This window comes from Ailuropoda melanoleuca, chromosome 6 (assembly GCF_002007445.2).
Source record: "Ailuropoda melanoleuca isolate Jingjing chromosome 6, ASM200744v2, whole genome shotgun sequence".
NCBI classification, from domain to species: Eukaryota; Metazoa; Chordata; class Mammalia; order Carnivora; family Ursidae; genus Ailuropoda; species Ailuropoda melanoleuca.
In genome coordinates this window covers 95,263,431-95,275,840 of record NC_048223.1, presented here as the reverse complement: position 1 = coordinate 95,275,840, position 12,410 = coordinate 95,263,431, and the positions used below count along the sequence as shown (strand labels likewise).

At 37.7% G+C, this 12,410-nt stretch overlaps 1 protein-coding gene across 6 annotated transcripts in view; it reads left to right on the top strand.

The window, feature by feature from the left end:
• Window positions 1–12,410, top strand: part of LOC100482740 (cytoplasmic polyadenylation element-binding protein 3) — a 37,509-nt gene that overhangs the window by 4,750 nt on the left and 20,349 nt on the right. For all 6 annotated transcript variants that reach the window (XM_034662952.1, XM_034662951.1, XM_034662947.1 and 3 more), the window contains exon 2: window positions 2,432–2,488. In XM_034662952.1, coding sequence (XP_034518843.1) covers window positions 2,432–2,488 — 57 coding nt within the window. The remainder of the gene's footprint in view (window positions 1–2,431; window positions 2,489–12,410) is intronic.

The following is a 12,410-nucleotide window of genomic DNA, read 5'->3' as shown; positions in this document are numbered from 1 at the left end:
CCTAAGTCTTTTTTTTTTTTTTTTTTTCCTGCATCTTTGGAAAGATTGAATTGGAAGTCATCAGTGTGGGCTAGGGGGTGATAATCCGAAAACTACTGAGCTTCCTTTCAGTCATCTTTTCAAGCTGAAAAGTCCTAAGACCTCCTGGAAAGAGCCCAAAAAGGACCCAGCTTCTGGACGAATGCAGAGAGGGCCACCCATTAAATGTGGGAACAGCAGTGGTTCCAGAAACATATAAAAACTGTCATTTGATGTAGCCAGTTTAAAACCACATAATTCTTTAACATAAACGATTGTAGCATGGGAAATAAAAGAAGTTTAATGAGGATGAACTAAATTTGGGCTTGCTTGCTTTTTGTTTTTGTTTTAGAAGGGGCGGGAGGGACAGAGGAAGAGGGAGAGAGAGAATCCCAAGCAAGCTCCATGCTGAGCACAGAACCAGATGCGGGACTTGAGCTCAGGACCCTGTGATCGTGACCCTGAGGTCATGACCTGAGTTGAAATCAAGAGTTGGATGCCCAACCCACTGAGCCATGCAGGTGCCCCAAGCCTTGCTTAGTTTTCTTGATAACGCTTTATTATTTTGGGGAACACCCTGGCTTTTAGGAACCACAGCCACGTCTGAATATTCCTTGGTCAGAGATTGAAGAGACCATCTCTATATACCATTTCCTTGGGTTCTCCTGGGCAGTGATTTTGAACTCTTGTTGGGTTTTTAGGCATACTTTCCAGTGACTGTCTATTTACTGTTAAATTTGGGTATCTCAGAATATAATGAGTAAATCACATCTAGTTCTTATGGATGTTAGTATTTGGTGGTAATGAATACAAATAAGGTCTTGATTATCTGAAAATAATAGAATATTGATATAGCTAACTAAAATGTAAATTCTCCCTAGTGATCTGCAAGACGTATTCTCATGACAAATTTTCCTATTATAGGTTCTGATCAAGGTGGTGGTAGGAGGTAGCACTCATTGAATATGGAGTAGACTATAATTTTTAGAGACTCTAAAATGACTTAGGAGCTGGAAGAACATAAGACAGAATAATTACATATATAGATACTGTTAAATGTGTCTTTAAACAATGGGTAGTTTCTGAAACTCCTCACAATTAACTTCTAGTAAATATGAAAAGATCTATGAAATCAACAAAAAATAAAACAAGCAATTCTATTATTTAAAAAATGGTTCTTTACTAATATGATTTTTCTCTAGAAAACATTAAAATATATTCTAAAAATGATATTACTGTAATATAAATGCTAGCAAAATAGTTTCCATAAAATTAGAGATAGATGTATGTAATATCTTCCTCCTAATAAGTTAAAAATAATGAATGCTAAAAATAATTTTTACTGAAAGTCCTATAATGCTTCACAGTAAAATTAGAATAATCTCCTTAGAATCCATCAATTGTTGAAGAGCTTGGTCTAGAAAACTTAAATACATTTTTTTTTCCACATAAGACTCTCTGTTCCTTTATTCTTTTAATATATCCACCTCCTTTTCCCAAATAATTCATGAAACACATACCAGCTGTCTACATCTTACACTCTTTTAACCCTGGAGGCTATTCGTTAAAACATCTGATTCAGACTTACCATGTTATAGACCAGAGGTTGGCAAACTTTTGTCTGTAAAGGGCCAGAGAGGAAATATTTTAGGCCTGTGGTTCTCTGTCACATATTCTTTGTTTTTTAGTTTTTATTTTTACAACCCTTTAAAAATGTAAAAATGATTCTTAGCTCAGAGGTGTACCAAAATAGGCAGCCAGTCAGTGTGGGCAAATGTTTGAAATCCGTTACTATAAGGATGAAGGTCTGGAGATAAGCATTATGCCCAAGGTCATATAACTAGTTAGAGGTAAGGAAAGTTTAAGAACCCTAGATTTTTAGGCCAGTCGTTGTTCCCCACTATACTGTTGTATAAATTTTACCATCTTTCTTCTTGTTGCCATTCTGATAATTATGTTGCGTTTTTGAGCCACTGTGAAACAGTTATCTTCTATTCCCTCTATATAAGCTTCAAGTTTATATACTTTCTGAATTCATTTTTTGCGGCTTGAATTTGAAGGGCAGTATGAATGATTGTTTAAATAAAATGCTTAATCCAGTTGGCATGTTTAAATCGGAATGCGAGAAATGCTTTAAAATTTCAGTGTATTGTAATGGAAGCTTCTTTTTCATTTTGTTTTATTTATTTGTTGTTATTGAGATTTTGGCTTTGTTTTTAAGATTTTTTTCATTCGTATGTTTTATGACTTGATTTAAAAACTGTCATAACTGCTATGGCCTTGTTATAGATTATGGCATTGTTATAGATTAATCTGTTTTAGCTTTTTGTAATGTTTATCTTTTACAGTGTATTTGAAATTATATTAAGCATTCTTTTCTTTGTGCTTAAAATAAAATTATTTTATTTTTTAGGACGCATGGGAATAAATTTCCATCATCCAGGAACAGATAATATTATGGCACTTAACAGTAAGTCTTCATATGAAATATTCTATAAAATTAGCAGTAAAGGTTACAGCATATAATTTCCACTTTCTTAATTGTTCATTACATTTCAACCTCCCACTTAGTGCAGGATAGACCATTATTCTATCCCTGTGGTTCTCAAAGTGTGGTCCCTGGACCAGCAGCATCAGCATTACTTGGGAACTTAGTAAAAATGCAAAATCTCAGGCCCCATGACAGACCTGCTGCATCAGAAACTTTAAGGATGGGGTTGAGAAATCTGGGTATTAAATTCTATAGGTGATTCTAATGCAGGCCGAAAGTTGAGAACTGCTACTCTATACCAGGGGTTCACAAACTACAGCTCTTTGAGCCAAATATGGCCCATTGCCTTGTTTTATAGTTTTATTGAAACACAGCTACGCCCATTCATTTAGGGATTATTTCTAGCTATTTTTGTGCCACAGTGGCAGAGCCCAAAAAGTCTGAACTATTTACTGTCTGGCCCTTAAAAGAGAAGTTTGCAGACCCCTGCTGCATACCATTGGGGTGGGGGAAGGAAGGAGGAAAGCAAGAAAGGAGGCAGGTGAAGGGAGAAAGGAGAAGTAAGGTAGAGAATGTGAATGGATAGATCAATTTATTTATACATAACTCAGACTTCTCTCATTTTGGTGGATAGCCAGCAGGTGCTTCAAACTGGACATCAGGGGTCTCCCATTAGTGGAATTTGTGTGGTATAGGTGGCCAGCAGCTTTGCAGGTTAGAAATGGTTTTGTCAGTATAATTGTTGGGTTGAGTTCTGGAGCATCAAAACCTAATTAACCAGAAAGTCATTGTATTAGTTAATACTGGAAGAAATGTCTGGCTGGCATCAGTTCTTCTTCCTAGTGTCTGTGGACCGAATAGCTTTGCAAAACAGTCTCTAAATAGAAATTGTCAGTTGTCAGAAGGACCACAAAAGCCATTGACTCTCTCAGGACTTAGGTTTTTTTCCTCTGTTAAATGAGTGATATCAAATTGTTCCCTGTCATCCTCCGAGATACACAAGCTGACTGTGGATGCACATAGGAGACATACTGGTAAATCTAGAGCTGTGTACATTACCCCTTTCCTTCCTACCGTTGGAGTTCCTTAGGGGAGATTTTACCTGTGTTATCTCTAAAATACGTATTCTGCATTTCTTTTGGTTCTGACATGTAGCCTACCTCGCTCGCAGCGGCCACTGCTGAGAACCACGGGCAGTACTCGATGACGCAGGTCCTAATTCATTGCATGCACGTTTTGTTCTAAATAGCAAGTATCCCCTCTTTTGGAGTGTCTTGGAAACTGTAAAAATTTCGGATGAGGATTAATAAACATGCTTAACTTGCTGAACCTCAGCAATTTTGTGAAACTTTGTGGAAACACCTGAGTGAGGTGATGGATCTAGAGTTGAATGTAAATGGAAAAAACGGTATGGTAGAATGTCTGCCTGAAGGAATGAGTGTGTATTTTAGAAAAGACCAGATTTGCTATGGTGTGAGTCCTCTTCCGCAAGGAGAGGATATAATTTACCATTGCTTTGTGTATAAAATGAAGCTAAAAGATACTTTTCTTTTTAAAAGGTTTTGATTCTCTTTGATTTGATTCTCTTTAATTCTCTGCTTTTAAGTAAGATTTTGTTTATGTTCTTTCCAGTTTGTGCATGATGCTTAAATCCCCCTTTGAGCCTCTCAGTTTCCTTATCTGTAAGAGAAGAGGACTGAATTAGGTCATCTTTAATGATTGTTTTGAGAATGAAGATTCCGTGAGTCTGTAATATTTTTTATTTTCTTATTTTTACTTTCTATTTTTACTTTTTTTTTTTTTAAAGTAAGCTCTATGCCCACCCAACCTGGGTCTTGAACTCAAGACTCTGAGATCAAGAGTCACATGCCCTACCGACTGAGCCTCATGTAATGTTTTCTTAAAGTACCAAAAGGGGCATTTTGCCAATATCTATATCAAATGTTGATGAGTTACAGATATTTGCTACATTATGGCAGATATGAGAGTATAACTATCTTCAGATGACTCTGAGTACTGCCCTGTAGGCTCCTCAAAGTAAACCATAAAAACAACCAGAATTTGACATTTGCATTACTGTCTGTTCTCTTTCAAAGTTGACTCCAACTTGAAATGATGAGAATAAACAAAATATCCTCCTTGGTAGATAACTTGTGAGACCTACAGATTTTGACAGACTTGCTGTGATAAAGCTTTGCTTCCCTTTTGTGCGGTTGAGCCTACTCAACCAGTGCCTTATATATGTGACACATGGACAAGCACATCTATGTATTGTCTTTCCTTTTATATCTACCATTTGTCGGCCCAACAGTTATTGTCTTGTGACTTGTCTGTCCTTCCTTCCCCTCAGCCTTCATATAGACATAATTGAAATCACTGAAACTTTTTTGGTGCTTACTGAAAGGGACTGGGTTGAATTGCATTTTCAGACAAGAAGGGACTGACTAAGAAAATTAAAGAGAATTGAATCAAGCTTAAATTTTAAAAAAAGAAATTCCTTCTTTGTTACCCTTTTTTGCTTAATTTTTTCCTTTTTTTTTTCTTTACTTTACAAAATCCATGCTTCCTAATTCTGCACATAATGCTGTCATTCATTGTCTTCAAAAAACGTCCATCCTTATTTTATTTCCTTGGCCTTACCAAACCACAATCTCTTCTGAAGACACCATATTCTAATCTCTCCTGACTTGAGGGGAATGACAAAGGCCTATGGTGAGCATTCTTACTTCTCAGTACTACTTCCCAGCTTTGAACGGGCTGGTTTCCCATGTTTTGGTGTTCTTCAAGCACGCCTTCCAGTTATACTTTCCTCTGAGGATCACTGCCACTGAAGTCATCTACAAGACAGAAAATGGGAGTGGAGGATAGGATACTAACTTTAGAAAACAGTAACTCTATAGACACGTAGGGTATGGAAGAACTAGCAAGATTTGTGTGAAACCAAAGAATCTACTGATTTTTCCTATTCAAGACTATGAATCTAGTAAGAATTAGCAAACCAGCCTTCAGGGAGGAAACCAAGAGACATATCTAAATTTTAGCTTTTCCCCAAAATATTAGGTCCTCAAGCATTATAGAGTATGGAAGGGAAGATTGGGGGAGGAAATTCTGATCCATCAGTAAGACCTGCCACTTGTCTGGTAGTTCCAAAATAAAATTAGTTTTGAAGCAGTAAGTCCCTTCCATTTAAACTGTAATATATTTTTTCTTAACTTTGTAAAAATTCTGTCCTTTTGTCTCTTTACATTTACAGCAAAAACACTAGAAATTTGCATAATGTATTTTTATTTTTCCTGCTGGAGGAGGAAGAAGGGTACTGAGAATGCATCCAGCTATATATGTAGAAGTTCTATCAGCCAGATTTTTTCTAACACCAGCAGTAGCTTTTGGTTTTGGTTTCGTTTTGTTAAACTCTTAGGTATAGAGTTGAGCTTAGCAGTTGTGGGCTTGTGTAGCATTGATACCTGACTTTGATGATTTTTCCACTGTTACAATGATCCTCTGAAAAGGATATTAGTTACCTCCATGATTAGTCAGGTGAACCAAATTTATGGTCAAATTAATGTTCAAAGCCAGAATGCCTGGTCTGATAATTTACTCTAAGAGATAATCACTGCCAGGTATATCCACTTTATGTTTCTTGACCAGTCAGCTCTTCTCTTTCCACGTAGAGATTAGGCTTGGAAAACCAGTTGAATATCAGAAAGTTGCTGATGAGTATGAAATTGGAAGTGTTGCTGAAGGGGTAGGATCATTCAGCTTCAAGAAAGCATCCTCCAGGGGCGCCTGGGTAGCGCAGTTGTTAAGCGTCTGCCTTCGGCTCAGGGCGTGATCCCGGAGTTGGATCGAAAGGGCGTGATCCCGGAGCTCGATCGAGTCCCACATTGGGCTCCTCCGCTGGGAGCCTGCTTCTCCCTCTCCCACTCCCCCTGCTTGTGTTCCCTCTCGCTGGCTGTCTCTCTGTCACATAAATAAATAAAATCTTTAAAAAAAAAAAAAAAGAAAGAAAGAAACAAAGCATCCTCCAAGCAGGCTGGAAGGCGTGTAAAACCTGAGGATGAAGCAGTAAATTAGCATAGCCATGAAGAGCATTGTCTAGAGCCAGGCTGTTCTCCTACCGTGCCTTAGAGCCATATGACCTTAGTGCCACATTCTTAACTCCTCTGCCTCTGGTTTCTTCCCTGGAAAAATGGAGATAGTGACCACTGAAGTAGCCATATAGAAATCTTATAAAGCTTAGCATAATGTCTGACTAGAAAATAATGCTCTGGTGAGCTACTGTTGTGATTGCTTGCATCAGCTTTATTGCTCCCTTTTAAAGATTTTTTTTTTCTTTGCATGTGACTTCCCAAACACGAGTCTATATTATATTGGTTGTTTTTAAATAGATGTTTTCCTGAGGTGGTTTAATGCAACACACCTACAAGTTGCTCATAAACTACAATGACTGTACCAGGGAACAGTGTGACTTCTTTTTTTATGAATCTTTTTTTCTGTATGAAATGCCTTCTGCCTCTGTCCCCTGACTTTGGGACATGCACCTTTGGGGCCTTAGAGTTGCTCCATCTCTAGTGAAGTTTAGCACCTTTAGAGGTGCCATACTGTAATGCTTGTAATGTAAAATGGTATAGTCATTTTGGACAACATTTTGGCAGTTTCTTAAAAAGTTAAACAGACACACAAAGTTAAACATACATCTACCGTATGATGCAGCAGTTAGTTCTACTCCTAGGACTGTACTTAAGAGTAAAAATGAAAATGTATCTCCATATAAAGATTTTATGCACATGTTCAAAGCAGCATTATTCATGATTGCCAAAATTACAATTAATCCAAATGTTTCTCAACTGGAGAATGGGTAAACAAATTGTGGTACATTGATACAATGGAATACTTTCAGCAGTAAAAGGAAGTAAACTATTGATACATGTAACAACACGAATGACTCAATTATGCTGAGTTGAAAAGCTGGACAGAATATGTACTAGATGATTCTGTTAATATAAAATTCTAGAAAATGTAAACTAATATAGAGTGGTAAAAATATGACACCTTCAAGGATATTTTGAAGTAATATTGTCTTCCTTTCTTCAGATGACAGATGTAAGGGCTTAGATCTTGGAGGAGTCATGTGATCAGGATGGCAACTAGCTGAACAAGTCTCTGAATCTCCTAAGTCTCTCCTTGTTTAAGAACCTGTAAGAGGACAGTTAGGATACTCTAGCTCATTGTTTTGTGAGATTTAGAGAAGATTAGGTACATGTACAAATAAGGTATTGCTACTGCTACATTTGGAAAGTAGGGGGCATAGTCTCATTCAGAGAAGATATGCCAGAGAATGATTTTTTTTTTTTTTAGACAATAGTTTTGTAATGTAACAGTGTTTCAATTTTATTTAAATTAAAAGTTTTCTTGGCATTTATTTTCTGATATCTTTCGGTTTGTAACTGGAGTCTATTCTAAGTTACAAGAGGTGAAGACTTAAACTTTTAATATCTTAAAAAAACCACAAAGACATTCACCTGCTTGAGAAACTGAGGTCAGTGATTGTTAAACAACTTATACATAGCTGATGCACTAGGAAACTTGGAGCTTTAGTTTATGCTGTCTTCCACTTTTTTCCTCTTGAAAATATTTTGGAAGATTTTGCTTATATTTCTGTTTGAACTGTGGGCTGCTAGAGCATTTGTTGAATCAAAAGAGGAAAAACATGAAAGGGTTTTTTTCTGAACTTTCAAGTTGGGCAGAGACTCCTGTGTGGTTTCTGGGCTTCCTCTCCCTCCACCCTTTCTTTCTGTGCTGGGAGCGAGCTCCTTGGGGAAAGGCTCAGCTGAGAGGAAGTGGCAGAGAGGGAGTTGAACACATGATGCTTTTATGCCAAAACAGGAAGAGAGCCAGGTTTGCTAGAATTCCAAATGGAATTTTCCAAAATTTGAAGAGTGCATTGTGTTTCTGCTCACCATGAGTGGATATAAGTAAATAATTTTTTTAGCAGAGTAATGAGATAGTGAAGGAATTATTTTGAGATTCTCATATTAAAGACGTCATCTCTGAGTATTTTGAACATTTAGAGACAAGATCTACTGCTGTTGCTTCCATATGAACAGATTTAGGAGTAAAATTAGTATACAGCTGTGGTATGAATATATTGTAAAAGATGGCTAATTTAAAAATGAAAAACAGTAATTATAGAGATATGTGATGTTCTATAACTTTTAAGTACTCAAGTTTCAAACTATATTAAGTGGATGCTGTATATGAATGTGGTAGGCGACCCAAGGGCATTGCTGTTTTGTTCTGTTTTGACCTCATTTACAGATGTGGAAGCTGAGGTTCCAGAGACTGTGTGAATAGGGTAGGGTGACAAGGGAGGCAGGAGCAGAACCTTTTGCCTCCAGGTTGAGGGTGAAAACCTTTGCTTTAAATACTTAATTGTTAAGAATGGTTGTATTATTTTTATACTAGTTTAGCACAAGCACACAAATTCATTGTCTTAGGGAAAACTGTTTTGCTAATAATGTTCCTTGTCACCTTGTTTATGCTCTGAATGCTTAATAAAGCCTCTTTGCCTGAAAAATAGAGCAATAAACCTGGTCTACATAGTCGAACATTGAACATTGTAAATAAGTGTAGTCTGAAATATTCTTGACTTACTTATTAATTGGATTTTGGAGGAAGTTCCTTATGTGTGTGACTATGTCTAAAGTGCTAGTAATTAGGTGCTTCCAATCCAATAATAAAAGACACAGGAAACTGAAAAGTTACCTACTATTCCCTGCAGGTCTCCCTGTTTGCTTTCTCCTCTTGTGTAGGCTGTAGAACCTGGACTTCCCATTTATGGCACTCACCACACTTATAATTAACTATTTAATGTTGGTCTTTAATATGTATGTTTCAAGAGAGCTGAGGCTAGCTTTTATTCACAGCTTTTCACTGGCTTCAAGTGCAGTGCCAAACCTATTCAGTAGGTACTCAATATTGGAGACCAAAAGACATGGAAAAATAGCTCAGAGAAACTGTGAAAAGCACAGCGTAACAGCCTTAGAGAATATCCAGGCTACCTTAGTTCCTTTATAAAGATTTGTTTTAACTCTTCTTTTGGAAAATGGTAATGATATATATGGATCTAGCAATGAAGAGTTTACGAAGTGCTTTCTTAGACCTCTGTGCTTTTGTAATGCATATAATGGGTTGACAGGACATGGTCAAAATCCACTTTCCTGAACACCAGTTTTACTCAAGATTCTTCTCTTATCCAAACAAAACATGGGTTATGTGATAGAGTAATATATGAAATTGATATGCAGTTTTTAAGAGAAAGCTGACTATTTCAAAGAGGATCCTAAGATTTTTTTTTTTTTAAGATTTTTATTTATTTATTTATTTGACAGAGATAGACAGCCAGCGAGAGAGGGAACACAAGCAAGGGGGAGTGGAAGAGGAAGAAGCAGGCTCCCTGCAAGCAGGCTCCCAGCAGAGCAGGGAGCCCGATGCGGGGCTCGATCCTGGAACGCTGGGATCACGATCTGAACTGAAAGCAGACGCCTAACGACTGCGCTACCCAGGCGCCCCGAGGATTCTAAGATTTTAATAAGTTTTAAGAATGCTCTGTGATCTGTTTCCCTCTGCTTTGGGGGCACTTTGATAGAAAAGTTGAGAATCATGGCCATTCATTTCATTTATTGCAGCCTTATTTAAAACATGGCAGTATCTTCATTTTCTGAAAAAGGTAAAGGAACTTGCTGGTGTCCTACAGCCAACAAATAGTCATCTATGGCTTATACATAAAGATTATTCTGCCAGCCAGCCCCTTAATCTAGTGTGACTTCTACTCTTGGATTTTCCCAAAAAGATACTTAGGTTTCATTTAGCTTCTTTTGTAATATTAGTTAAATAATACTTTATTGATTGTGGAGAATTAGTACATTTCCAAAAGTGACCAGTTTTACTTTCTAGAACATAGTCTCCCTCGTCAGTGGCAGGAATTTTAACCACCCTTCCACTCAGGCCTTTAGTATGTGCAGACAGGGAGTCTGAGACTTGAACAAAAACTTGGTATACACGTGATCCCTAGGTAAAGTGAAGTAGGTGAAACTCTGCCTTCTCTGTTATCCTCTGCATACTTATACCTTTGTTATCTAACTAAAGGGGTTTTCCCCCCTAATATAAGTGGTAATAATGAAGTTTTGGGTGGCTGAACAGATCTGAATGTAAATCCTAGATCTGTCACTTATTTTCTCTGTGACCTTAGACAGGTTAACCTGTGTTTTTTTATTTTAAATGGAGTTATTAACCCCTTTACAAACAGTAAGGACAAGTGTGCAATGCTTCTATTACCAGACCTGGCAAGAAATACACACCTAACAAATGCTAGGCTCTGCTTCTTGCCTCTTTTCCCCCTAGTCCACCTTTTTCTCTTTTTGAGTTAGCAGTAATTCTTTTTCTTTTTAAATTAGTTTCAGAGGTAGAATTTAGTGATTCATCAGTTGCATAAAACACCCAGTGCTCCTTACATCAAGTACCCTCCTTAATGCCCATCACCCAGTTATCCCATCCCCCCACCCACCACCCCTCCAGCAGCCCTCTGTTTGTTTCCTAGAGTTAAGAGTCTCTTACGGTTTTCCTCCCTCTCAATTTTCATCTTATTTTTTTCTCCCTTCCCGTATGTTCATCTGTTTTACTACTGGGTATTTATCTAAAGGATACAAACATAGTGATATTTGAAGGGCACATGCACCCCAATGTTTATAGCAGCAATGTCCACAATAGCCAAAATTTGGACAGAGCCCAGATATCCATCAACAAATGAATGGATAAAGAAGATGTGGGATATATATGTATGTATGTATATACATACATACGTAGATTTATATACACAATGGAATATTACTCAGCCATCAAAAAAGAGTGAAATCTTGCCATTTGCAGTGACATGGATAGAACTAGAGGGTATAATGCTATAAGCAAAATAAGTCAGAGAAAGACAGATACCATATGATTTCACTCTTATATGGCATTTAAGAGTTAACAGTAATTCTTAATCCCAGCTGTACGGTCAAAATGGGAATAAAAATAGAAAATTCCTGTGACACTGTACCAGAGACTGTAATTTAATTGCTTTGGGATGAAACTTGGCTGTGAGTGGTGGGCAAGGGGTGGATGGAAAAGAACTAGAAATTACCTCTTGGGAGATCCAGTGCCACTCCTCCTCGCCAACGTCTGTCTTTATCTGAGCATGAAGGAATCAAGTAGCATAGGGACTATGCTATGCATTCCCTTCTGTTCTTCCTTCCCTCTCGAAGCATGCTCTGCCTTTATCGTTCCCTGAGGTTTTCCCAAGTCCAGGTCAGAAAAGGAAGTTGTTTTGGGGAGGTCAAGGCAAGGGTGAGGCTAATGAGCAGCATTCCATGTTGCTGGAGCTCTTCCCAAATTCTCAAGTCACTTCTTTTCCATAATCTTCTTCCATGAAGGAACCCTCCTTCCAACATGATAAGAGCCTTGTTGACAGGGAGGACAAAGGAATGGTGACCAAGGGGCTGGGCCTTTGGTTCTGCTTAGACTCCTGAGCACACTAGCACCCATTTATTCATACTTTCTTCTCTCTGTATAATTCCCTACGTTATTTTGGAGTTCAAAAATGTAGGATTAGCAGGTATTGCTTGTCCTGAACAGTCTAGAAATTGAGTTGTTATATAAAGTTTGAAGAGACCTCATCAGATTTTGACATAGTGGTTCAGAGAAGATGGTTTCTTGAGAATATATGCCAGATATTTGGGTGCATACCTCTATAGTAGGCCTGACCTGATCTGGACAAGGTTGATCTGTGTAAAATACAAAATACTCTAGCATGTGATTAGAATTCTCAGGACTTCTCTTGATTTCTTCCCTTTTTGGGGGGGGG